The sequence below is a fragment of the Podarcis vaucheri genome, assembly GCF_965113315.1.
Source record: "Podarcis vaucheri genome assembly, chromosome: 13".
Taxonomy (NCBI): Eukaryota; Metazoa; Chordata; class Lepidosauria; order Squamata; family Lacertidae; genus Podarcis; species Podarcis vaucheri.
The window spans coordinates 55,874,600-55,901,438 of NC_138751.1; the positions used below are offsets into that span (position 1 = coordinate 55,874,600).

The following is a 26,839-nucleotide window of genomic DNA, read 5'->3' on the forward strand; positions in this document are numbered from 1 at the left end:
CCGCCCCACCGCCAGGCTTCGGAGGAGGTCCGAGGACAGTGGGGTTCCTGCTTCCTCGAGGAGGGCCGGCCAAACGCGCCCCCCAAAATGTTGCGCCCGGTGCGGCCGGCACCCCTGGCACCCCCCACGCTACGCCACTGGATGAGCCCCTTTGGGCTTTCACACGCCAGCAGCGTGTGAACTTGTTGCAGGCACCGGGGGGGGGGCAGTGCCTATGACACCACCTAAACCCACTGAGTTGAGCAGTATTACGGCTGTCCAAAGAAGCAGCATGCAGGTATGAGAGATTATGTTCTCCCTTCTCGCTCCTGCTTTGCACCATTCTTGGGTGCTGTTGCCAGGCAGGAATAGGTGCTTCAGCTCTGCCTGTGGTTGAAACAAGAGAAACAAAGAACATGATGAGGCATTAAGAAAAGCAAAGAAGAGGTGGAGTCTGAGGTGACAGGAACCGAATTCCTTCTTGCCTCTTGGGAAGTGGGGGGGAAAGAAGGAAAGGAAATTCAGAGCGGAGGGGAGGACTGCGGCAAGCTGGCGGGGCTCCCAGATGAGGAACAGCGAGAGGGGCGGCAACCTCAGTGACCGCCCCAGGCATCATAAGCCTAGCTACGTCACTGATTGCGCTTGTTCAAACTTTGTTCATGTTAGTAATTAAAGGCTATGTGAAAGCTTTCGCCTTTTGAATGCAATAGAAATCTGTCTTCATTGAACTGAGAAACATGAAAGCACAAGTGTTACTGAACTCATTTGGGTTAATATTAGACCATATTGTTTCCCCCTCTGCCTCTGTGGAACAGACTAGGTGAATCACTTCCCCCTCAGGAACTCGTCCACCGCTTCCGTGCCAACATTGTAGTCAGTACAGATGAGCCGTTCGAAGAAGACCTGTGGGAGGAGATTGCAGTGGGTCCCCTGCGTTTCAAGGTACAAATGGCTGCAGCTGTTTGCTAGTGTCATACGGCATGCTGGGAAATAGCAGGCAGTGGCTTCTTGCAAGACAATGATTCAGGCAAGGATCTGGAACAGCTGTTTGGGATACAAAACAGCTTTGAGCTAGAATAGTCTGAGCAGCAGTGTCTTACTTTGTGTATGCAATGGCTCTCTGCTACCACAGAAGTGACCTGGCTTGGCCCTGTGACGCAAGGGCAAGAAGGCAGCCGCTATGGTCAGATTTGTTGAATCCTGGGAGCCAAGACCCAAGTTTGGGGCAGGTACCCTTTGGTAGGAGAACCCCAGCAGAGATTTAACATCACAAAACATTCAGCAACGAAAACCTGGTGTAAAGCCTTTAAAAAGTGTTCTTCCACTGAGTCCCTTAAATGTCCCCTTTTAAAAGCTCTTTGCAAATTGTCCCACTTCCCCAGCTTAGACCACACATTTGGGTGAGTCATAAGATAGTTTACTTAAAAAAAAACCCCTTCAAATGTCAGATCCATGTGCTTTTGCACACAGCAGCCAGAAAAGATACATGGGCAGTCAAGACGTTGCTTAGTTACAAAAGGTATAAAAGTTAAACTATTGAAAAAATGATCTGAAACAGAAGAGGCTGGTCAAAGTCATGTGGCCAGCTGGAATGACCATCTCAAACCTCCTTACATGCTGAAGTCCTTATGGAGAGAGAAATACTGTATAGCAAAGGCATGGTGACCTATTGCTGCTAAGGTGGAGGATGATGGCATAGGCTCAGCCTGGCAGGACAGTTTATTCTGTTATTTTAACCCCTTCATGCACTGATTAGATTTACATGCTAAAATTATATGAGGCTGGAACCCTACAAGACTGACCAAGAGCCCAGCCCCATGATCTGCACACTGGTGTTCCTTGTGGCTATGCTGTGGTGGAAGGAGGAATACAGTTGTTGGGCCTGAGAGACTTGTGGCACCACTCCCCACTCTCCTCAGGAAGTAAGGATGGAAGCTTGCTCAAGTAACTCCCTGGGTTTGCTTCAGGCTCCCCCCCCCACACTTACTAGCTTCCTGTTCTCTTTCTACTGAGTCTGCCAATGTTTCCTTTCACTCTGTCAACTTCCCTCACCTGCTCAACTATTCCCTCATAGCCACTTCCAACCGAAGCCCCTTTGGGAAGAACTTCTTCACAGTGGATTCTGCTTCTCTATTGGTGGTTCCGAGAGGCTCCCAGCATGTACTTGCCTGCTTGTCTAAAATAAATACTACTTCTCATAGGCTGGCCAGACGTCAAGAAAATTCCTGACATGTCCTGGTTTTGGGGGGTAAAAATGGCATTGGGGGGAATTTTGCCAAATTGGCAAAATGTCAGGGAAAACCAGGCTGTATGGCAATGCGCTGGAAAAAGCAGCGGAAACAGATCCAAAATCACTATGGGGTGTGTGGGAGGAGGACGTTTCCCGCCAAAAGCTCAACTTTGGGGGTGTCAGGAATTTTACTTTTTGAAATATGGCAACCCTAACTTCTCACTGGAGAAAAATTAGACCAGTGGGTATAATTGATAGGTATGTGAGGATCCTAGGCACTGCAGTTATAATTAAACACTGTCTATGTTAGTAATAGGAATACTATTATTATTACTTATTAAATTTGTATAATGCCCTTCATTCAAAGATCGCAGGACGGTTCAGAACATAAAAATACAAAATGAGAACACAAAATACATTATAAAAACAAGAAAAAGAACAAAACCAAACCTTTCCCCCCAAAAGCCACAGTCCTTCAAAAGAGTAATGTTAATTCAATTAAGAGTTGTAGGCATTTTGAAAGATGTTCTACTTGAAACTAAGTTCTTAGGCACAAGTTTGTGCTGTATAATAGAGAACAAAGCTTTAGAACTAAGGCAAGCTAGTTAATTGATATACTAGATAATAACGTGAATAAAATAGAATAAGGAAAGCTGAATTAAAAATTCTCTTGTTATGTTTAGATTACTTGTATAACCAGTATGAAAATGTTCCCTTCTGTATGCTGGTTTGTTTTTATTTAAATTATCATTTTATCATTTTATCTGCCCTTTCAGTTGGAAGAACATATCTTGCAAGAGCTTTTGCGTTCCCAATAGATTGGGGGGGGGGGACCTGTTTTGCCTGGCTGGGCTGGGCTGCTTCTTGGATGGATGGATGGAGAACTAGGGAGGGGGCGTTTGGCCTGGTGGGGATAAATCATACAGTGGTACCTCGGGTTAAGAACTGAATTCATTCCAGAGGTCTGTTCTTAACCTGAAACTGTTCTTAACCTGAAGCACCACTTTAGCTAATGGGGCCTCCTGCTGCTGCCGCGCCGCCAGAGCACGATTTCTGTTCTCATCCTGAAGCAAAGTTCTTAACCTGAGGTACTATTTCTGGGTTAGTGGAGTCTGTAACCTGAAGCGTCTGTAACCCGAGGTACCACTGTCAGTGGCGTAGCGTGGGGGGTGCAGGGGGGGCTGGCCGCACTGGGCGCAACATCTGGGGGTTAGGGTTAGGGGGCGCAAATCCATGGGTTAGGGGGCGCAAATCCACGGGTTAGGGGGCGCAAATTACTTGCCTTGCCCCGGGTGCGGACAACCCACGCTACGCCACTGACCACTGTATTGTATCGCCCCACCAACTTACGCTTCCAGTCCTGCCCACTTTTAGCTCTGGCCCCGCCCACTATGGTGTGGATCCCCTGGAACATTTCCCATTGTGCATTGCGGCCCTCAGCCTGATAAACATTCCCCTCCCCTGTTGTAGGAAATGCTATATCCCGCAAGGCAGCGGAGGTTTAAGATCAGAGTTTTATCTTTCCTGCTGCCTTGTGGATTATCTTCAGGAGATGAAAAGGCCAAGGGGTAAACCCTACACAAATCCAGAGTGGAGTGTGTAAGGCAGATGTTGGTGCTTTGTACGCCTCCCTCGGGCAGCGCTGGTGCCAGATGTATTTCTCTGCTTTCTTTTGGACCGCATCAGCGAGGCTGAGAAGCTGAGCGTCTTGCCAGCTGGGTAACCCGGGACCTCCATACACGCAGCTCAGGCTTGTGCCCCAGGGAGGTCACTTCAGTGCTGCAGACACACTAAAAACAAGGCGGGAGGCTGTGTTATTTGATGTCTGCAGTCCTTATGTTAAGAGTTCCCCCCCAGATTCAATTTGGTGGCTGAAGCTGAAAGCATTCTCCAGGGGGCTGCCTGCTCATGTGATTCCAGCATGGCAGCAGCAGTAGTTACTACCAGTTCTTTTCTGAATCCCTTATCCCAGGCAGAGAGGAAGCATTTGTTTCTTGTTGTGGCCCCTGCTCTGACAGGGCTGAGCCACTCTGTTGTGCCTGCTCTTCACTGTGGCATCTTCTGGGTAGAGAGCTACATTCTTATGCAGAAGATGGCAGAGTGCAAGGGAAGGTAGCAGTGCTTCTTAAGTCTCTGATTTGAATAATAAAATTGTAGAGTTGGAAGGGACCCAAGGGTCATCTAGTCCACCCCCCTGCAATGCAGGAATCTTTTATCCAGTGTGGGGCTCAAACCCACAACCCAGAGATTAAGAGTCTCGGGCTCTGCTGACTGAGCTATCTCAGTACCTTCAAGAATGAGGGAAGAAGCAAAGCCCAATGCCTGCTTCCTATGAAACGCCTACATTCTGGAGTTCTCTCTCTCTCTCACACACACACACACGGCATCATCACAGTTGGAGAACTCTTCTAGCCAAGCAAAAGCAAAAGCACGCTGTGGCGGGAGCATGGCCTGGGAGACTCTTCAGGGCTGGGCAGAGAAACCTGGAGGGCTGTATGTCACACCTGGGCTTGAGCATACGCAGCCTTGATTTTGCAGAAGGGTGAGTAAACACCAGTAACTCTGCCAATAAGTGTGGCAAACACTTGCCATGGTTTACATCCCCACCCCCACCCCTGCTCAGCTTTGCAGGCCAAAAATGTTTGGTGCTGGTGATATGGTCAGAATGGTTGCTGCTGACATTTGACTCCTCTAGAAGCAGGTGTGTTGTGATTCCTGGCTAAGTGGGGGCTTCAAGATCTTCTCTGGGCAAATTTCAGGTTATCGGGCCATGCCACAGGTGTCTGGTTATCTGCATTGATCAAAAAACTGGAGAACGGAACAAGGAATTTCTTCAGACTCTGGCTGCCACTAAAGACAAAAAAGTCAGTATACAAATACTTTTTTTCAAAAAAAATGTGCCCTTTTCCCTTACAGGGAAGGCTTACAGTTAAAATAAGAACAGCTGAAAACAGAGAGAATAAAGAATAATTTAAATACAATTAAACATTAATAGAATTAATAACTATGTATGTATGTATATGTGTGTGTGTGTATAGAGAAACAGACAAACAGACAGATAGAAGATCTATTAAAAACATACAGACAATTGCAACAAAAATAGCACAGCGTCAGCCCTTTCCTTAAAAGCGGTCAGTTCCCAAAAGCCTCTTGGAAGAAGAAGGTTTTCACCTGCCAGTGGAAGAACAACAAGGAGGGAGCCAGTCTAACTTCTCCAGGGAGAGACTTCCAAAGTTGTCTGGGTGCAGCCACCACCAAGAAGGCCCTCTCCCACATGCCCACCAAGTGTGCCTGTGGGGGGGGGGGCGGATCAAGAGGAGGGCCTTCCTTGAAGATCTCAAGACCCAGGCAGATTCGTATGTGGGAATATACAAATGTGAATGAGCTGCTCAATGGAGCTTTGCACCCACTTCCACAAAACTTTTTGGTTTTTTAAAAAGGGGAGAAAGCAGAAAGCAAGGCGAGCTTTCATTTGCCTTCCTTTTTTTTTTTTTTTGCCCCGTCAAACCCTGAAAGATCTGTAAGTATAATAAACGTTAAGCTTAATTTTTAACAGAGCATCATGCCTCTTTTCCTGTCTACATGGGGGGGGGGGGTTCTTAAAAGTGTTTACCCAGTGATAACTATGGAAAGGCCAAATGCCACCCCACTAAAAAACAAAACAGGCCAGAAATCGTCCCACAGTACAGTAGGATGCAAGCTAACGAGCCAAAGTCTGGGTAACTTCCACAGCAAATACTACAGTGCTTCCTCGGAACCTTCGCATAAATCAAGGCTGAATTTAAGCAAGAAAAATGGAAATGGTTCTGAACATCATCTTAAATAACTTGACCATTCTTTCTGTTCATTGCACTGCTTACAGTCCATATACTTATAGGAATTTAGTTTAACCATCCAGAGGCATTGCAGTTGTTACTGTTCCATCTGTTGGGTATTTGATCTTACTTACAAATGTTTCCCCCCTCAGAGTAAGTTTGGAATATACCTGATGAATCACCCTGAGATGGAGGTCTCCCATCCAGATACATTGTCAGTGGGATCGCCAGTGTTTGCAGCGGTAAAGAAGATTATTGCATGTTGAGCATCGTCTGAAGAGCAAACAGGTGGAGGATTCCTCAGCTAAACCTGCACATGGGACGGCCTTGCAGATTATTCATATGTGTTCTCAACAGCAATATGATCTTCTCCAATATTATGAGTAGAAGGTCAATCACCTTTAAACATTCAGAAATGACATGTCACAGCTAATCAGGTGGATCAATTTTTGCAACTCTATATCATTTGATTTCTTTTTTCCATTCAGGTTCACGAGGGACTTGTTGCAGGGCAGTGATGCTGGCTAGGAAATTTAATGTCCTCAAAATGCCACTTCACAAGTTAGATCAATAGTTAATAACCTCAAATAGTCAGCTGATTTAAATTAAGTATGGTGTGTGTGTGTGTGCAGTGTGTGGGGGGGGGGAGAGAAGAAATAGTGCTTTAGGTAAGAAACAGAGATAGCTGGCTGGAAGTGAAGCACCTTGGGAGATTCAAAGGCTTTAACGTGGATAGCAAAATTGCTGCCTTGCTGCAGTGCCTACTGTGAGCTTCCACTGATGCAGGTAGCACCTGCAACAAAGGACTCATCCAGACTTCTGCTTCTTTGCAAATTATTTTTATTGATCTTTAACAAATTGCCACCAAATTAATACAAGTTTAAAAGCTGATTTCCCACCCTCCCCCAAAGGTCCCCTCTATTTTCCTCCCTTCTTTGCTGCTCCCAGTAAAATAACTTTTACAACTATCTTTTCAAAGTCCACTCATCCCTTCTCCCTACACATCATCTGCTATGGCTTTTATACATTGTTATAACCTGTCCTCAAAATAGTCGAATAGAGTAAATCCTCTTTTATCTATCTATAATAGTCATTGATCAGTTCTGAAACATTTCCCTCTGATGCCTCTTGAGTGGCACTTTCCTGAGAAAAAGAGGTCCTGCTTCTTCCCAGACAACACACACACAGTCCTCCCTAACACGGCCTTGAACATCGCTGTCTCACATCTGGCCCCAGTAATAAACAGAGTGAAAAGGAACCCCCTAGAATTTTTTTTGTATAACTATATAATATACATCCCCCCTCTCACACTGCCAATCTCCCAGCATCCCTCATCCCTTGCATTTCGCCAGTTTTAATCCTCAATTTTACATACAATCAGCTCATAATTAATTAGTTAATAAACATAATCCGAATCTCTTCTTATTTCCAACTTCAAGCTTTGGGGCTGATGTAATCCCACTTTCTGGTTTTCCCCAGCTTTGGTCGCTCACCCAGCAGCTGGCCTTTAGCACCAAATATAAGCCTGAATGGAGGGGAAATTGGCCTGGTTTGTGAGCATCTAAAAAGCATCTGTTAATTATGAGGAGGTGCCATGAGTTTATCCAGAATAGATCATTCCAAACCAACCTTATCTCCTTTTTTGATGCCGTTACTACTTTGGTCCTGTGCCATTTCTTTCCTATCTCTGTCTTGCTTCACCTTCATGCACACACTGGCCTGTTTTGCTCTTCTTGCTCATGGCAAGGCTTCACCACCACAAACAGAAAACAGTACAAGATTGTGTCTTTGCAGCCCAAGCCTACAGTCTCTGCAATCCAGTGCTTGCTAGTTCCACTACATTCAGTGAGGCTTGCTCCCTGCTTAGTTTGCATAGGAATACAGCCTACATAGCAGTGTAGCAAGTTCATTACCCAATTTGTGGACTAGCACCAGATTTCCCCTTGTGGTGCATAAAGATTGGTTGTGACACTTCACTTGAGTGGCACATTTGACCAGGGCCAGCCCACTGGCAAGGCAAGGCGAGCCAACCACCACAGGCATCAAGATCACACACACACCATGATTTCTGATGTAGATCTTCACTGAGCCCTTCTTCACTGGTGGGGATGGAAATCCTGTTTTGTGGTTCACCTCAGGTGCCAAAATGTCTTGGGCCAGCCCAGAATCTGACCCAATGGAATAGTGAAATGGAATGCAGAGATTTACATAGCTACAGCCTAGATGGAATGCTGAAAAAATGCCAAGTGGTAAATTGAGCCACACTTTTTATTCAAATGAATAACTGTATTTGTGCACTGTCTACTTAATCAAAATAATTTTGCAGTACATCAATCCTGACAATAAATGCTTTGCAGATATTATCCAAATATTTTTGAAGCTAAATTATTTGTCTGATATTTGAGATCTATATTTGATATCATGGGATACTTGATTCCAATATTTTATATTTAATAATATTTAATAATATTTGATATGACATATGATGTATTAGTATCTGAAAGCATTTTATGGAAGACATGAAATAGACATGAAATAGGACTGTTATTTTTTGTAATACCAGCCAAAAGAATCAAGAGAATGTAAACAAATCCAAAGAACTCAATTTGGAGGGGAAATGTCTCTCAGGGCAAACTATTCTGTGTTAGAATTTGCATTCATCTTTCTGAAAAGCAGGTTGAAAATATTTGCCAAATTTCAAATATTAGAAAATATTTGTTTCAGCTAAAATATATAATTTGTTTTTCTATGAGCTCATTTAATTAAACTGACATCTCTTACACTTTTTGCCGAGTGGTTTGTCTGTCTGTTCTCTATTGGGGGCCTTTGAGATATTGTCACCCAATCTGTGAACACAAAGCAGTTGGTTTTCCTCTGTGACGACGTTTTGGATTGAGAAGGTGGACTGAATTGCTCCAGACTGTGCCAATTTGGACATCTTTGCATATACCACTGCCCATTTGGCATGGTGGTTCCTGAGACAGGAGGGCAAGCAGACCTGGCATGGCAGCTGCGTGGACAGAGGAGGAGCTCGGGAGCCAAAGGCGCAGGCTTGCTGGCCACAGGACTCTTCCTCACAGGGAACACACTGATGAAGCAGTACCCTGCAGGACTGGCCCCTCCTGCTTTCTGAAGTGTTGTCAGGAGGGCAGGAAATGAGATATTTGCAGGAAGGTTCCTGAGATCAAGGAACAGGTTTTCATCTGTTCCATTGGTTTAAGTCCTCCCCTCTAGAGCAGACAAACACAAGCATGTTCCATCTTCCATGTGACAGCTGTTTAGATATTTGAAGACGGCTATCATATCTCCTCTCAGTCGCTCCCACAATTACTCCTCCTAAGGCTTGGTTTCCACACCCTTGATCATTTTGGTTGCTCTCTGCACACGCTCCAGCTTCTCAACATCCTTCTTAAATTGTTGTGCCCAGAATCGGACACAGTATTCCAGGTGTGGTCTGACCAAGGCAGAATAGAGTGGGACTATGACTTTCCTTGATCTGGACATTATACTTCTGTTGATGCAGCCTAGATTAGCATTAGCATTTTTTGCTGCTGCATCACACTTGGCTCATATTAAGCTTGTGGTCCACCAAGACCCCCAGATCCCTTTCACATGTGCTGCTAGTAAGCCAAGTATCCCCCATCCTATATTTGTGCATCTGGTTCTTCCTGCCTAATTGCAGAACCTGACATTTGTCCATATTGAAATTCACTTGTGCCAGTTCTCCAATCTTTTAAGGTCCTTTTGAATTCTGATTCTGTCTTCTGCAGCATTAGCTCCTCCTCCCAGTTTGGTGTCATCTGCAAATTGGATGAGCATCCCCTTAATTCCTTCACCCAAGTCATTTATAAAGATGTTGAGCAACAATGGGCCCAAGACATAACCCTGTGGCATCCCAAGATGACAAGGAACCATGAATGAGTACTCTTTGGGTTCGGTCAAATCCACTTAACTGTTCATTTTACCAGCTTCCTTGCAAGAATATCATGGGAGATTTTCTCAAAAGCCTTACTGAAATCAGTATACGCTATGTCCACAACATTCCCCTGATCCACCAAGCTTGTAACTTCATCAAAAAATGAAATGAGGTTTGTTGGGCAAGACTTATTTTTCTAAGTGCTCACAGACCAGCTATTGAATAATCTGTTCTATGGCCTTTCCTGGTTCAGTGGTAAAAAGGTAAAGGTAAAGGTACCCCTGCCCGTACGGGCCAGTTGTGTCCGACTCTAGGGTTGTGCGCCCATCTCTCTTAAGAGGCCGGGGGCCAGCGCTGTCCGGAGACACTTCCGGGTCACATGGCTAGCGTGACAAGCTGCATCTGGCAAGCCAGCGCAGCACACGGAACGCCGTTTACCTTTCCGCTAGTAAGCAGTCCCTATTTATCTACTTGCACCCGGGGGTGCTTTCGAACTGCTAGGTTGGCAAGCGCTGGGACCGAGCAACAGGAGCGCACCCCGCCGCGAGGATTCAAACCACCGACCTGACGATCGGCAAGTCCTAGGCGCTGAGGTTTTACCCACAGCGCCACCCGTGTCCCTGGTACAGTGGTACCTCGGGTTAAATACTTAATTCGTTCTGGAGGTCCGTTCTTAACCTGAAACTGTTCTCAACCTGAAGCACCACTTTAGATAATGGGGCCTCCTGCTGTCGCTGCGCTGCTGGAGCACGATTTCTGTTCTCATTCCGAAGCAAAGTTCTTAACCTGAGGTCCTATTTCTGGGTTAGCGAAGTCTGTAACCTGAAGCATATGTAACCCGAGGTACCACTGTATTGATGTCAAGCTCACCAGTATCTGATTATTGTGTTGTTTTGGTACTAATGGTTAGACACCTTCTGTGACATCATAATGTGGCTATCAAATGACCTGCTGTAGTCTTTCTTTAGTGGTTTGGCCAGATGCATCATATTGCCCTCCTTTGGACTCTCTCCTCTGATATTTCCATGAATCTTTGTGATTCTGCCAGGCTACTGTCTCGTACCATCTTTTCTCTCAACTCTTTCCCAATTTGAAGCTTAAAGAATCACTGCTCCAGGAACCTACAATATTCTGAGAAGTGGCTTCTCACTGGAAAGATCCAAAGCACGAAACAACCATTTCTATTGGTATGATCTGGGTTGGGTGTGAGGCCTTGGGTGTGAGAGAGACAAATATTTCACAGAGGATGGCCTGAGAGATAAGAGTGTGGGGTTGACCTTTTGAAATATTTAAATATGATCCTCTGTGAAGGAAATGTTTTCATTTTTTGTGTTTTGACTCCAACCCCCAGACCTTTGTGGGCAAAATACACTGCGATACACTTTCTGTTGCAAAATTTACACAGAAGTAGACCTACAGCTTATTGCTTCTAGGGCACTGACACCTGCACAGTTTGGGCTGAAATAAAATAACAAGAAAACCCAACTCTACAATTCACCTCACCAGATGCTTTCCAGGTTACAACAATGTGAAATGCAGCATTAAAAATTACAGTCACAACCTGAGTGGGTCTATATGCTTTCCTCATATGAAGTTGAATGAAATTGTCAGATGCGCTGCCTGGGGAGGAATCTGCAGAGCTTTGAGAACAGAGAACAGGGAGAAGGTGGTTGTGTCCCAATCAATGTAATGCAAAAGTGTGGGGCGGGGGTCAACAAAATCTGACCCAGGGGTACACAAATTCCCACAGTCCTTTTGCAGTAAAAAAAGATGTACCATATTGGCCCGAATATAAGCCTCGCTTTCCCCCCAAATTCTGACTGTGAGAAGTTAAAATGCGGCTTATATTCCCGACCTTACGGTATGCAGCCAGGAGCGTGGGGCAAACCGTCCCCCGTCCTCTGCCCCAAGGCTGGGAAGGGAAAGAGCGAGGAAGGGAACAGGATGCCGGTAACTCAGCATGCCCCCCCCACTGCCCCCAGTATGCAGCCAGGAGCCGCGAGGAATGGTGCGGCTTATATTTGGGTATTTTAAAATTTTTTTATCCCCCCCAATTTTTTTTAAAGCTGCAGCTTATATTCGGGTGCGGCTTATATTCAGGCCAATACAGTAGATATACCGGTATATCTGATATATATTTAGATATATATCTGGTAAAGCTCTTGATTTTGAGATTTTTTGGTACCAGCTACTATTGATATATTGGAATAAAATAAAATGCTCCATTTTTTTCCAAGCAAAGATTGAGCCAGAGAAGCAGACTTCTGACACCGCATTCTTGGATTGGTTTAGGGACATTTTTTTAGTCCACCCCTAGAGACACTTCCACCCCTAGGGACAATTTGGTTCATTTTAAAATAAGTGTGGTTTTAATAAGATATTATCCTGATTCTTTTTAGATTATGAATTTTTATTCCAAGAGTTAAATGAAGACAAAACATTAAAGTCTGATACTGAATATAATTTATCTGCATAAAGGACTTTATATTAATTTTTATTAAGTATTTGCTTGGCTTATAAAGGGACTTTATAATCGGAAAATGGAGACAATGTATTTACTTTGTAACCCAAGAAAATCTTTAATAAAAACAAATTTTCCTCATTTTGCCACTAGATGGCAAACTTCCTCTTTCTGATCTATCTTTCTGTGTTCAAAAAGAAACGTACAGTGGTACCTCGGGTTAAGAACTTAATTCGTTCCGGAGGTCCGTCCTTAACCTGAAATTGTTCTTAACCTGAGGTACCACTTTAGCCAAAGGGGCCTCCTGCTGCCGCTGCGCCGCCAGAGCACGATTTCTGTTCTTATCTTGAAGCAAAGTTCTTAACCCAAGGTACTATTTCTGGGTTAGCGGAGTCTGTAACCTGAAGCGTCTGTAACCCGAGGTACCACTGTAATCTCATCTGGCGCTGGAAAACAAGCAAGCAAACACCCCTTTGGAGAGGTTGGACCACTTTAAAGGTGCCCAGCACAAAAGCCCCCCCTAGTCCTTTTGTAATTTGACAAGTCAGGGGCTCTTCTCTTATCATGCCTGCCATTTTCAGACAAAATCCCCACGAAACAAATCTCGGGGGGGGGGGCACTAGGATGCCAACTTCACCCACCTCTGCCCAAAGGAGTTGGGTTTCCTAAGAGCAGGAAAGACGGGAGGACTCTCCCTCGGGGCTCCTCCGCTGTTTCCCGCTGAATCTGAACAAGGCTCAATTCCCTGGTAAGCGGCGGGTTTCCACGGGGGAAAGCGATGGGAACATAAAAAGAACCTCTTGGACCCGCGACCAGAAATTGCGGAACAAGCGGACCTGAGGGGGAACCCTTTGTGTCGACGAAGCAGGCAGGCCTGGGACTCGCAACATTCGTTTCTTTAAAAAAGCAGCCTTTTAAATGCGTTATAACATTGTGGCACCAGGCGGCGCTTTTTGGGCAACATGATTTCCCATTATGAGGTTTCCCTGATGTCCCTGGATGCAGCCTCGGACTTTGCGCCTGCTCTGAGTTGCGCAGCCTCCCGCCAAAGCCTGCCAGATGGGTGGGGTATAAATTATAAAACGATGATGATGATGATGAATTGTGATGTTGCCTCTACCCTCTCTCAGAGTGGGAACTGTATGCAACCACACATATGTAGTTTAAGTTGTGAAGAGTCAGGGTTGTCTTTAAGGATTAATAAGGGGTTGGTCAGGCACTCCCTATCTACACTAAAGGAATTCAGAATTTCAGGACCGGAAGAGTTGCATCATAGGATACTGAAGTAACTTGACAGTATTCTCTTGGAGACTCTGGTCTATCACCTTTGAGGAATCCTGGAGAGCGAGTGTGCTGCCACTGTGTGGAGATGTCACAAAAACAACACCATGGTGAAGTTGTGTAGCTGCACATGACATCTGGACAAAGGAGGAGCCAATTCACTCCTGCTAACATGAAGCTGAGGGATTGCCAGCCTCATATAACCAACAGGCCTAAATCTATTTAATGCATGAAGGGAAGGAAGGAACTCCATTTGAGGATCTCTCCCTCATTACAGTCGATCAGGTATATGAAGACGAGCAGCAAAGTCAGTCCTCAGGGAATGTGCAGGCGACCTTGGAACGGACAGCTCACGGAGGAACCCCGACCAAACCCAAGAGGAGGCGTGTAGTGGTGATAGGGGATTCCCTACTGAGGGGGACAGAAGCAGTGATCTGTGGGCCTGACAAGATGTCTCGGGAAGTGTGCTGTCTCCCCGGGGCTAAGATCCAAGATGTAACTGAACGACTGCAAGGAATCATAAAACCCAATGACAAATACCCCTTCCTCTTGGTTCATGTGGGAACCAATGACACTGCAAGCAATAGCCTCCAGAAGATCAAAAGAGACTACGAGGCTCTCGGCAGGAAATTGAAGCAACTAAATGCACAAATTGTCATCTCGTCTGTCCTCCCAGTTGAACGACGTGGCCCAGGGAGAGAGGGGAAAATAGTGGAAGTGAACAGCTGGCTTCGCAAATGGTGTAAACAGGAACGGTTTGGGTTCTTAGATCACGGACTGCAGTTTCTTGAAGATGGACTTCTGGCAAGTGATGGGCTGCACCTCACAACGGTTGGGAGAAATGTTTTTGCCAAAAATCTCAGAAACCTCATCAGGAGGGCTTTAAACTGACTAATGTGGGGGAGGGAGACAGTGCTCCTGAAGGTAGGAGTCTATCAATTAATGAAGATGATCATCCAAATGTCATAGACCAAATGGAGCAAACAGCACGCGGACCTAGTGGAGGGAGGAAAAAATCCTTAAATAAGAGACACGGGGGAATGATTAATGGACTTCAATGTCTGTACACTAATGTGCAAAGCATGGGAAATAAACAAGATGAGCTTGAGCTCTTGGTACAGCAAACTAAATATGACATAATAGGCATCACTGAAACCTGGTGGGATAAGTCCCACGATTGGAATGTAATAATGGAGGGATACAATCTATTTCAGAGAAACAGACCAGACAAGAAAGGAGGAGGAGTGGTGTTATATGTCAGGGGTGTGTATACCTGTGAAGAGATCCAAGATTTAGAACCTCAAAGCCAAAGTGAGAGCATTTGGGTCAAAATTAAGGGAGAGAAGAATAACAGAGACCTCATTGTGGGAGTTTACTATAGATCCCCAAGCCAAACGGAGGACATAGATGATGCCTTCCTGGAACAGATGGCCAAGCATGCAAAAGGAAGGGAGATAGTAGTAATGGGGGACTTCAATTACCCGGATATTTGTTGGACGTCAAACTCAGCCAAGAGCATAAGGTCAAACAGATTCCTCACTGGCCTTGCAGACAACTTCATTGTCCAGAAAGTGGGAGAAGCAACAAGAGGAACAGCCATTTTAGACCTGGTCCTAACCAATGTTGATGACCTGGTTAGTGGGGTAGATGTGGAAGGATCATTAGGCGCGAGTGATCATGCTCTTCTGAAGTTTACTATACAGCGGACAGTAGCAGCCAAGCATACTAGGACTCAATTTCTTGACTTTAAGAAAGCCGACTTCATAAAACTTAGGGAAGTGCTGGGTGAGATCCCATGGACAGCAATACTAAAAGGAAAGGGAGTTCATGATGGCTGGGAGTTTGTTAAGACGGAGATAGTAAAAGCACAACGTCAGGCAATACCAATGAGACGAAAACATGGAAGGTGCCTAAAGAAACCAGGGTGGCTATCTAAAGAACTTTTAACTGAATTAAGATTAAAAAAGGATGTGTACAAAAAATGGAAAAGGGGGGAAACCACCAAAGAGGAATTCAAACAAATAGCCAGCACGTGTAGACACAAAGTCAGAAAAGCTAAAGCACAGAATGAACTCAGGCTTGCTAGAGAGGTTAAAAGCAACAAAAAAGGCTTTTATGGGTATGTTCGTAGCAAAAGGAAGAACAAAGAAACTGTGGGGTCACTCAGAGGAGAAGATGGTGAAATGCAAACAGGGGACACAGAAAGGGCTGAACTCCTCAATGCCTTCTTTGCCTCAGTCTTCTCCGATAAAGAAGACAATGCCCGACCTGAAGAATTTGAAGCAAATGATTCAGCAAAGGAAACACAGCCCAGAATAACTAAGGAGATAGTACAAGAATATTTGGCTAGATTAGATGTATTCAAGTCTCCAGGGCCAGATGAACTGCATCCAAGAGTATTAAAAGAACTGGCAGATGTGATCTCAGAACCACTGGCAGTCATCTTTGAGAATTCCTGGAGAACAGGCGAAGTCCCGGCAGACTGGAGGAGGGCAAATGTTGTTCCTATTTTCAAAAAGGGGAAAAGAGAGGACCCAAATAATTACCGTCCAGTCAGTCTGACATCAATAGCAGGGAAGATTCTGGAGCAGATCATTAAGCAAACAGTCTGTGAGCACCTAGAAAGGAATGCTGTGATCACCAATAGTCAGCATGGATTTCTGAAAAATAAGTCATGTCAGACTAACCTGATCTCGTTTTTTGACAGAATTACAAGCCTGGTAGATGAAGGGAACGCAGTGGATGTAGCCTACCTTGATTTCAGCAAAGCATTTGACAAGGTGCCCCATGATATTCTTGTAAAGAAGCTGGTAAAATGCGGTCTTGACTATGCTACCACTCAGTGGATTTGTAACTGGCTGACTGACCGAACCCAAAGGGTGCTCATCAATGGTTCCTCTTCATCCTGGAGAAGAGTGACTAGTGGGGTGCCACAGGGTTCTGTCTTGGGCCCGGTCTTATTCAACATCTTTATCAACGACTTGGATGATGGACTCAAGGGCATCCTGATCAAATTTGCAGATGACACCAAACTGGGAGGGGTGGCTAACACCCCAGAGGACAGGATCACACTTCAAAACGACCTTGACAGATTAGAGAACTGGGCAAAAAAAACCAAGATGAATTTTAACAGGGAGAAATGTAAAGTATTGCACTTGGGCAAAACAAATGAGAGGCACAAATACAAGATGGGTGACACCTGGCTTGAGAGCAGTACATGTGAAAAGGATCTAGGAGTCTTGGTTGACCACAAACTTGACATGAGCCAACAGTGTGACGCGGCAGCTAAAAAAGCCAATGCAATTCTGGGCTGCATCAATAGGAGTATAGCATCTAGATCAAGGGAAGTAATAGTGCCACTGTATTCTGCTCTGGTCAGACCACACCTGGAGTACTGTGTCCAGTTCTGGGCACCACAATTCAAGAAGGACACTGACAAACTGGAACGTGTCCAGAAGAGGGCAACCAAAATGGTCAAAGGCTTGGAAACGATGCCTTATGAGGAACGGCTAAGGGAGCTGGGCATGTTTAGCCTGGAGAAGAGGAGGTTAAGGGGTGATATGATAGCCATGTTCCAATATATAAAAGGATGTCTCATAGAGGAGGGAGAAAGGTTGTTTTCTGCTGCTCCAGAGAAGCGGACACGGAGCAATGGATCCAAACTACAAGAAAGAAGATTCCACCTAAACATTAGGAAGAACTTCCTGACAGTAAGAGCTGTTTAACAGTGGAATTTGCTGCCAAGGAGTGTGGTGGAGTCTCCTCCTTTGGAGGTCTTTAAGCAGAGGCTTGACAACCATATGTCAGGAGTGCTCTGATGGTGTTTCCTGCTTGGCAGGGGGTTGGACTCGATGGCCCTTGTGGTCTCTTCCAACTCTATGATTCTATGATTCTATGATTCTATGAACTAAGTAATCAAGATTTGTTCTCCCTCAGTCTACATCTAGATCCAACTTATATACCAATAATTTGGTATGTTATTTACCTATATACCAATAATTTAGGAACTTTCAGCACAAAACTAAACTTTTTTTTGCCTGTGCAACACATGAATCCAACCTTTAGGGAGTTTCTAAGTAAACCATTTTTAACTTACCAAACATGTAAGTTTCTATGCTGAGGGAACAGGGGAATTTTGGAAGGATGTAGAAGGGCATATTATAAAGAGAACAGCTTATATTTCCATGTTTTGCTGCATATTGTGTGGTTTTAAATCTCTGCTAGGGTTCTCTCACCAGAGTACTTGCCCCAGCAATTCTCCTTTTATACTTGTTTCCCCTCAGTACTCAGATATAACGATGCCACAGGACTGCCAAAGTGCGAGCCACGGGGACACAGGCTGGAGCAGACCAGCAATCCAAGAGGCAGACCAGGACCCAGGGATTCCGGCCCACTTATGCCACATTCTGCTTGCAGTCTCTGTGACGATCTCCCAGGGTGGGCTGCTTGGCACCCTTCAAGTGCCGCGTCGGCTGGCTGGGCTCCCCCCTGCATAGGTGGCGCAGCATGCTCCTGCTGGGCAGGGATCAGTGGCGTAGCGTGGGGGGTGCAGGGGGGCCCGGCCGCAACATCTGGGGGTTAGGCTTAGGGGGCACAAATCCACGGGTTAGGGGGCGCAAATCCACGGATTAGGGGGCGCAAATTACTTGCCTTGCCCCGGGTGCTGACAACCCATGCTACACCACTGGCAGGGATGCTCCGGTGGTGTCAGCAGTGAGGGCTGGGTTGCCATGGCAGACTCCTTCACCCTCCGTGCTCCCCCCCCCGTGCATGAGCCCCAGGCATTGTTTGGTCACGCGACACTGCTGGACCAGTCCTGCTGGGCAGTTCCTTAGAAAACCTCCTTTTTCTCCACTGTCACTACTCCTCTCCCTCTCCTAGGTGGTAGCAGGAGCTGAGCCCCCTACAGTGGTGGAGAGGAGTGGGAGTGATGAGAAATGTCTTCTCAAAGATCAAGAGGAGGGTGTAGAGCCTGCAGCAGCCATGGCAGTGGCGTCCAGTGAAATTTCCTGAAGGGAAACAGTTAGGGTCAGAGGCACCAGCATGGCACCCACTGGCAGAGGAAGGGGGGGTGCGGGTGTTGGGAATTCTATTCCACCCTTTGCTGCAGACATGGGATTGTTACATGTCACATGTCTGTTTACATTCCAGCACAGATTGCTGGCACGAGCAGAACTTCCGCTCTGTATTGCTTTTGTTTTCAGTCTCTCTCCGAGAAGACAGCAAGGAGAGATACCATGTTTTCTTTGTCTTGATTTATGTATAATAAATGCGTAGTTTAGTATCTGTCTACAGCCTCAGGCCTCTTCTGTTGCACAGTTTGCACTGCTGAGGAAAGTCTGCTCAGGTCTGCAAGCTTGAGTCACTCCGCCTCTCCCATAGCCACCCCGCCCCCGGCTGTAGGACACACTCGCCAGGCACCTGAGCGGCTAGTTACGCCACTGATTGCTCCTCCCTCCCTAAGGCTTGCAAAAGCTTCCTGGGCTTTGGGAAGGAGACACCAGGAGAACATTAAGGGGAATAGTCTCTAGGGAATAGTCCCCTAGTCCACTGACCACCCACCACTGAGCCTGGGCAAGCACCTTTGGGTGGTGGGAAAGCTTACACTTTGATGAGGTAACTGGGTGGTGTCTTTCTCCCCCCTCCCCCCGTGCCCCTTTTAAACTTTAAACCAAGGCAAGCTACTCTACTCACTTTAGAAATCTCTTAAGAAGGTCCTGGGAAATACAGTGGCTTTGAGGTGCCCAGTGACACTGTTGGGAGAAAGATTTTAACTGGCATTTTTGTTAAGAAGGAAAATGTTCCTTGAAAAAAATACCTTTCTGCATTTGCTGTGGGGGCACCTGATTTTGAAAGTGGAGTGGCTTAAGCAGGGTTTATTTCCAGGCAGAACTCACCAGACCTCAGTTCTGGCACCTCTCAGGCAGGTACCATTGCCTTCTAGAAAAATAGCACTGGGCTTACCGTAAGTATTTAAGGGCACACCTCACGTCTCTTGGCTTGAGGGAGAGATTTAGAACCTCCCTTTTCAGATGTTTCCAGGAATTGAGGTGTCTTGGGACACAAAGGTACCACACCTTCTTCTTTACTTGCTTTAACCACCTGGGGGTCCCCATTTGAGGAGAGAGGCTACAAAATTGCCAGGCTGTGGGACAGCCCCCTCCCCTTGAGGCATGTCTGACCCCCACCATTGTACGCATTTTGTTGGTGAGCCAAGGCACACCTTTTTGCACATGGCTTGGGGTGGAAGGTGAGTCCAGCGCACCACTCCCTCCGCAGGGTTGCCTGTTGGTTTTGCCTGCTGTTTGACACAGTTTAATGGATAGTTTGGTGTTGCTACACACTATGTGATTTGCTTGTTGTTTTAAACTGTGTGTAACCTGCCTATGTGGTGAAGAGCAGACTATAAATGCATATAAAAAGACGTCCTGCTTTTAGACTCTTCTAGTAATATGGCTGCCTTGGACTCCATGTGGGCACCAAATTTCAAGATTTCCTAGAGAAGAGCACCCTGGCAATTTTGATAGCCCATTGTTGCCATGCTCTGCACACACGTGTGCACCCATCCAGGGTGGCATGCTGAAAAGCTAGACTTGGCTTTGTGGGAGGCTTAGTGTGCGCAGCGCAAGGCCACTCCCCTTCACTGCAGTCCGTACCTCAATTCTCCGTACTGCTGTTACTATTATTTACACCACTCTTATTTCAAGAAACTCATGGTGGCATACAGGGGTCTCTTTTCCTCACCTAACATCCCTGTGAAGTAAACAAGGCTGAGAGAGAGAGAGAGAGAGAATCGTAGACTCATAGAATCATAGAGTTGGAAGAGACCACAAGGGCCATCGAGTTCAACCCCCTGCCAAGCAGGAAACACCATCAGAGCACTCCTGACATATGGTTGTCAAGCCTCTGCTTAAAGACCTCCAAAGGAGGAGACTCCACCACACTCCTTGGCAGCAAATTCCACTGTTAAACAGCTCTTACTGTCAGGAAGTTCTTCCTAATGTTTAGGTGGAATCTTCTTTCTTGTAGTTTGGATCCATTGCTCCGTGTCTGCTTCTCTGGAGCAGCAGAAAACAACCTTTCTCCCTCCTCTATGAGACATCCTTTTATATATTGGAACATGGCTATCATATCACCCCTTAACCTCCTCTTCTCCAGGCTAAACATGCCCAGCTCCCTTAGCCGTTCCTCATAAGGCATCGCTTCCAGGCCTTTGACCATTTTGGTTGCCCTCCTCTGGACACGTTCCAGTTTGTCTGTGTCCTTCTTGAACTGTGGTGCCCAGAACTGGACACAGTACTCCAGGTGTGGTCTGACCAGAGCAGAATACAGTGGCACTATTACTTCCCTTGATCTAGATGCTATACTCCTATTGATGCAGCCCAGAATTGCATTGGCTTTTTTAGCTGCCGCGTCACAGAGAGAGAGAGAGAGAGAGAGAGAGACTAACTGGCTCCAAGACCTGAGTGGGCTTCATGACTGAATGAGGATTTGAGCCTGTCTCTGCCCACTCCTAGCCCTACCATCCAACCCACTGTTTCTCAAAGGGGGTGGTGGTCCACACCGTAGGGCAGGAGAGGATGGCAAGTGAGGCAGGAAGATTCAAGGACAATCAAAGAAACAATTAAACATTTCAGTGTAGTATCATATTGTAAAAGGGGAGCAGGTGGCGCTGTGGTCTAAACCACTGAACCTTGGGCTTGCCAATCAGAAGGTCGGCGGTTTGAATCCCCGCGACGGGGTGAGCTCCCGTTGCTCAGTCCCTGCTCCTGCCAACCTAGCAATTCGAAAGCACACCCAAAAGTGCAAGTAGATAAATAGGTACCACTCTGGTGGGAAGGGAAACAGTGTTTTTGTGAGCTGTGGCGTTGAAACAGAAGTGGTTTAATCCTGCTGGCCACATGATCTAGAAAGCTGTCTGTGGACAAACGCCTGCTTCCTTGGCTGAAGCGAGATGAGTGCCACAACCTCATAGTTGCCTGACTGGATTTAACCGTCCAGGGGTCCTTTACTTTTACCTAGTGCAGTACAGTATAGTATCAATTTTTTTTTTTTAATTTGCAGAATATGGATAGATACATTTTCAAAATGAGACCTAGGGCAGCAAGGGATATTGAGGACAATCGTAGCTGTGATCTAAAATCACTGTTCAGAGTGCTGGAGAAGACTCATTTAATTCAACACCAATAGCAGGCCCAAGGAGACTTCCAAAAGAGAAAGTTTTTTTATATGTGGATAGCTATACGAGTCTCAGTTTCACATGGACTGGAAATGAAAATGTTCCTCAGCCTATGGGCTTGATCTGCGGTGAGAACCTTTCTAATTCCAATATGGCCCCAAAACAATATGAAAAGACACCTGTTGTCAAAACATGGACATCTGGCAAACAAGAATGTTCAGTATTTTAAAAGGCTTTTGGTACAGCGGAAATGCCAACAATCATATTTCAAAAAATGTGTAGAAATCTCAGATAAGATGCAGATTATATCTTACCAAGTGGCTGAATTGACTACTCAACAGAAAAAATTGGGCAAAATAACTGAAGAATTTATTGATGTTGCTGAGCTGCATTGTTTTATACTTTCTGGTTTGTCCTGTGATCATATATTAAAGTAGTTCTGTTATGTTATAAATCAAGCACTGCTAGGAGTTCTTTCCTTTTGTTTTCCAATGTATTTGTTATCAATAAAAAGTTCTGTGTGGTGCAAGTAATCCCCCCCCCAAAAAAAAGTGTGGCCCAGAGAAAAAAGTTTGAGAACCACGATTCTGACCATTGCACCACATAGACATCTGGATCTGCTGTGGTGAGGAAAGCTTTGCCTCCTCCATTTCTGCCTGCGGTGAAGTTGATAAAGGTCCAGAAATCCCACCAGGGAAAGCCTCTAAAAGAAGCCAATGCTGAGGGAGGCATGATCTGCACCCGTCTTCCCAAGGCTGCGCGAAGGGTGGATGTCATGGCCATGAATCAATTAAAGTCTCTTCTGACACATGAAGCTGCGCAGGAGCTCCTAGACCTGTTTTACAGGTTTGTTTGGAGCGGAAACAATATGAACTTGTCGCTATTGTAACTAGGACAAGGCAGATTCGTGCTTTGTGAGACGCTGGGTTCTTCCACGTACAGAACTGTCTTGGAAGGGAGAACAGGAAGAAGCAGCAGGGGAAACGATGGTGGAACAAGATCTGTGGCTAGAATGTGCCTCGACTCAAGAGAAATGTAAGTTGTCTTTAGAAAAGTCAGGAGGGCAACAGCCTCATTCAGAAGATGGGGAAGTCCAGGAAGTGGGAAGCCGGGAAGTCAGCATTAATGGCAAGCTTCTGGGCATCTAATGGGATTATTGCATTTGAAATGAAAAGGTGAAAGGCACTGATGCGAATCATGGGGAAAAGTTGTTATAAAAAAACCCAGTTGCTGGAGCAGGGGCAGATGAGGAAAATTAGTTTCTGGCACATTGAAATGGAGGGGAAAGATGTTTGGAAGTGCCTTTTGATACACTAGGTTGTTTGCTACAGAAGTAGGTTCTTTCTTCAGTAATAGCTGAGATTCAGAGCACTGTGTGTGTGTGTGTGTGTGTGTGTGTGAGAGAGAGAGAGAGAGAGAGAGAGAGAAGTTACAGAAAACCTTTCCACACGTTATTTTATTATATGCTTTAAATATTTACAGCCTACCTTTCTGCTAAGTTAAATACTTGATTGTGACCTGCATCCTGAACTCTTTGATCTGTCCTTTACATATGTTTGTAAACACACTTTTTGGCACATTTTAAGATGTGTACTTAAAACACCTTGCAATCTATGCATTGGCCCTGAGCTTCCAGAGAGAGCATCAATAGGAGGCCTTTTTACGCATGAGTCTAAGGCACCCTTCCCCAACCTGCTGCTCTCCAGATTCCTTGTACATCATCATCATCATCATCATCATCATCATTACCCCACATTATTATTTCCCCAGCCACTCTGAGCGGCTTACAGCAAAATATTAAAATACAATAATCTATCAAATACTAAAAGCTTCCCTAAACAGGGTTGCCTTCAGATGCCTTCTAAAAGTCAGATAGTTGTTTATTTCCTTGACATCTGATGGGAGGGCATTTGACAGGGCAGGCACCACTACTGAGAAGGCCCTCTGCCTGGTTCCCTGTAACCTCACTTCTCGCAGGGAAGGAACTGCCAGAAGCCCCTTGGTGCTGGATCTCAGTGTCAGAACGATGGGGGTGGAGATGCTCCTTCAGGTATACTGGGCCAAGGCCATTTAGGCAGTGGCGGAGCTTCATTCTCCAGCACCGGGGAGCGGAGAGCAGGTGGGGGTGTGGCACCCAGCGTGTGCGGGGGCCCCCAGCTACGATGGCACCCCACTGGGATTGCACTGCCAGGGGTGGTGCACTCTCTGCGCACTCCTCTTCCTCCACCAGTACATTTAGGGCTTTCAAGGTCAGCACCAACACTTTGAATTGTGCTTGGAAACGTATTGGGAGCCAATGTAGGTCTTTCAGGACCGTGTAATATGGTCTCGGTGGCCACATACAATTCTCATCAGCCACAGCCAGCAAGGCTGGCTTGTTTAAAAGCTCAGCTACACATTGCATACCCAAGTGTGTAAGAAAACCCTGACTGGCCTCTTCTTCATCCCAGAAGAGGAAAGGCCCTTCCACTTGTGGGATTGCATGAGAACCCCATTCCTGGAAGAGGCAACATTCCACTTTCGATCATATGATGAGAACAGTAAATATGCTTAGCTGTGTAATAATCTAGAATTTAAAATAACATACCAGTTAATGCAGTAGAAACTGCCATATTCTTTCATTTTGTTTCAATTTCTGTTCCACTTCTTTACTCAGCATTGACAATGACAGAGACAATAAAAGCAGAAAATTATTAGCATGTAAATGAAATAGGAGCTGAAATGAACTTCTGTGCTGTTGTATCACAGGCATACACAGCAGTGACTGAAAACACTGAGCATGACGTTTGCCTGGCAGGATCAGAGCAGAGAAGTGTCCCCAACAGCAGCCAGGCAGAGGCAGCGGGTGCTCACAAGCGCCATCTTGTCCCCAGCAGCTGCTGTTTAGAAGCACCTGCTGCCTCTGGACACGGAGGTCTCCTAAGGGGTCTCATGGCTACGAGCTGCTGGTTCTTTTCTGCCCTCCATGAATTTGTCCAAACTTCTTCTTTTTAAGCTACCTGAAGTCCTGGTCATCATGATGAAGCCTTGCACAGATGCCTCACCAATTCAGAGGGTGGAGGCTCCTTAAGGCAGGGATGGAGCTATGCTCCTCCAGATGTTGTTCAACTCCAATCAGCCTCAGCCAGCATGGCCAGAGGTCAGCGATGGTGAGCACTGGAGTCCAACAACATCTGGAAGATCACAGTTCCCCTGCCCCGCCTTAAGAGGTGCGTTTCCTGAAATGCTTAGCAAGTTGCACCTATTTATTTGTGCATTTTTACAACTGCTGTACATACATCATACATTGTCCATCAGTTATCCATTTCCTAAGTACTTCCCAGTCCACCGCTCCAGGGCATTCTATGCAAACCCTGAACAGCTGCATATCCCGATCTTCCACACATTTTGGTCTCAAGTCTTTCCTTATTTGAGATTATCTGGAGATTTGACAGAATATTATACCCTCTAAAATATTCTCCCAAGCACTTCCACTCTTTTTAAAACTGTGTCTCATTTTTATTTCTTATTTTCGTGATCATAGATGCTAATTCTGTACATTCTATCAATTTATTCTGCCAGATATCTTTCATAGGTTATTCTTTTTCTTTCAATTTTTTTGCATAGACAACTCTAGCAGCAGCAGTCACATATAAATATAGGTTGAGAGCCTTCTTTGGTAAATCATTTCTTATTATCCCTAGTAGGAAGGCCTCAGGTCTCTTAGGAAATGTAGGTTATGTATAGATAATTTCTCAGAATTTTCTAGTGTATTTACACAACCACAACATGTGTATCAAGGTTGCAAGTTGTGCCTTAGCATTGCATGTTTGCACACCTTGCAGTGAAGAGCACACCCACACATAGCCTCTCCAGGTGACAATCTCAACCAACACAAAGGTCAAAAGAGCCTGGGAAACATTGCTCCACTTTCACCTCTGTACATAAATTTCCCAGATTAGTCATTTTTCTGTAGTTCAGCTTTACTGGGATCAAATGTTTCCCTCAGATGAGAGAACTATAAAAAGGCTTCTGGGAGGAAATGTTCTGGTCATATCAGATTTTGGCCTTTTGATGGGCATGAACCAGCCCTCAAGGCACTTTGAAGAACCACCCATTTCCCCAAGAGTTAGGCTGGGTCTATATGCATGTTGCACTGTGAGCTGTGAGTTTCTTCTGTTCAAACACAAAACATAAACAAAACCTCCCTGCAACTAGAAAACCAACAGACCAGGTACCGGGTTGAACTTGAACCAGATGATGCCCTAAGCCAGGCTGGAGAATTGCCAGGTCCAGGGGCCCAGACACCTGGCCCCTCAACTCTCCCCAGGCCACACACCTCCCTGGCCCTCCAGCACATCCCCACAGTTTTTGCCTGGATGTTCTGTGTCCTTATTTCTCGTCCTTATTCCTTTGCTTGCCTGGATGGAGGATAGAGAGGACTGTGAGTGTGCACAGAGACCAGCCGGTTGTATAAAGGTAAAAATTATAGTCATTGCTCCAGCCCTAAAGGTTGCCCAAAAGGGAACGTAGTCCTAGGCTGAAAAAAAGATCCCCACCTGTTTCTTCATATTGTCCTAAAGGTAAAGGTACCCCTGCCCGTACGGGCCAGTCGTGTCCGACTCTAGGGTTGTGTGCCCATCTCACTTAAGAGGCCGGGAGCCAGCGCTGTCCGGAGACACTTCCGGGTCACGTGGCCAGCGTGACGAAGCTGCTCTGACGAGCCAGCACCAGCGCAGCACACAGAAACGCCATTACCTTCCCGCTAGAAAGCGGTACCCATTTATCTACTTGCACTTAGGGGTGCTTTCGAACTGCTAGGTGGGCAGGAGCTGGGACCGAAAGACGGGAGCTCACCCCGCCACGGGGATTCGAACCACCGACCATACGATCGGCAAGTCCTAGGCACTGAGGTTTTACCCACAGCGCCACCTGCGTCCCTCTCCATATTGTCCTAAGCTGCTCTTATTTCCAGGTAGGAGTGGGAAGTGTTTTGTTG

At 45.9% G+C, this 26,839-nt stretch overlaps 2 protein-coding genes across 4 annotated transcripts in view; both read left to right on the forward strand.

The window, feature by feature from the left end:
* MOCOS (molybdenum cofactor sulfurase) overlaps positions 1-8,804 on the forward strand; it is a 102,203-nt gene extending 93,399 nt beyond the window's left edge. The window contains exons 13-15 of the mRNA XM_082194796.1: positions 795-921; positions 4,969-5,073; positions 6,177-8,804. Of these exons, the coding sequence (XP_082050922.1) occupies positions 795-921; positions 4,969-5,073; positions 6,177-6,290 (346 nt within the window). The 3' untranslated portion in view covers positions 6,291-8,804. The remainder of the gene's footprint in view (positions 1-794; positions 922-4,968; positions 5,074-6,176) is intronic.
* A 13,908-nt stretch (positions 8,805-22,712) lies between these two features.
* PTPN3 (protein tyrosine phosphatase non-receptor type 3) overlaps positions 22,713-26,839 on the forward strand; it is a 101,115-nt gene continuing 96,988 nt past the window's right edge. For 2 of the 3 annotated variants that reach the window (XM_082194759.1, XM_082194758.1), the window contains exon 1: positions 22,714-22,896. In XM_082194759.1, the coding sequence (XP_082050885.1) occupies positions 22,848-22,896 (49 nt within the window). In that variant the 5' untranslated portion in view covers positions 22,714-22,847. Of the gene's footprint in view, positions 22,897-26,839 lie in introns of all 3 variants that reach the window. The other variant, XM_082194760.1, reaches the window with a different exon arrangement.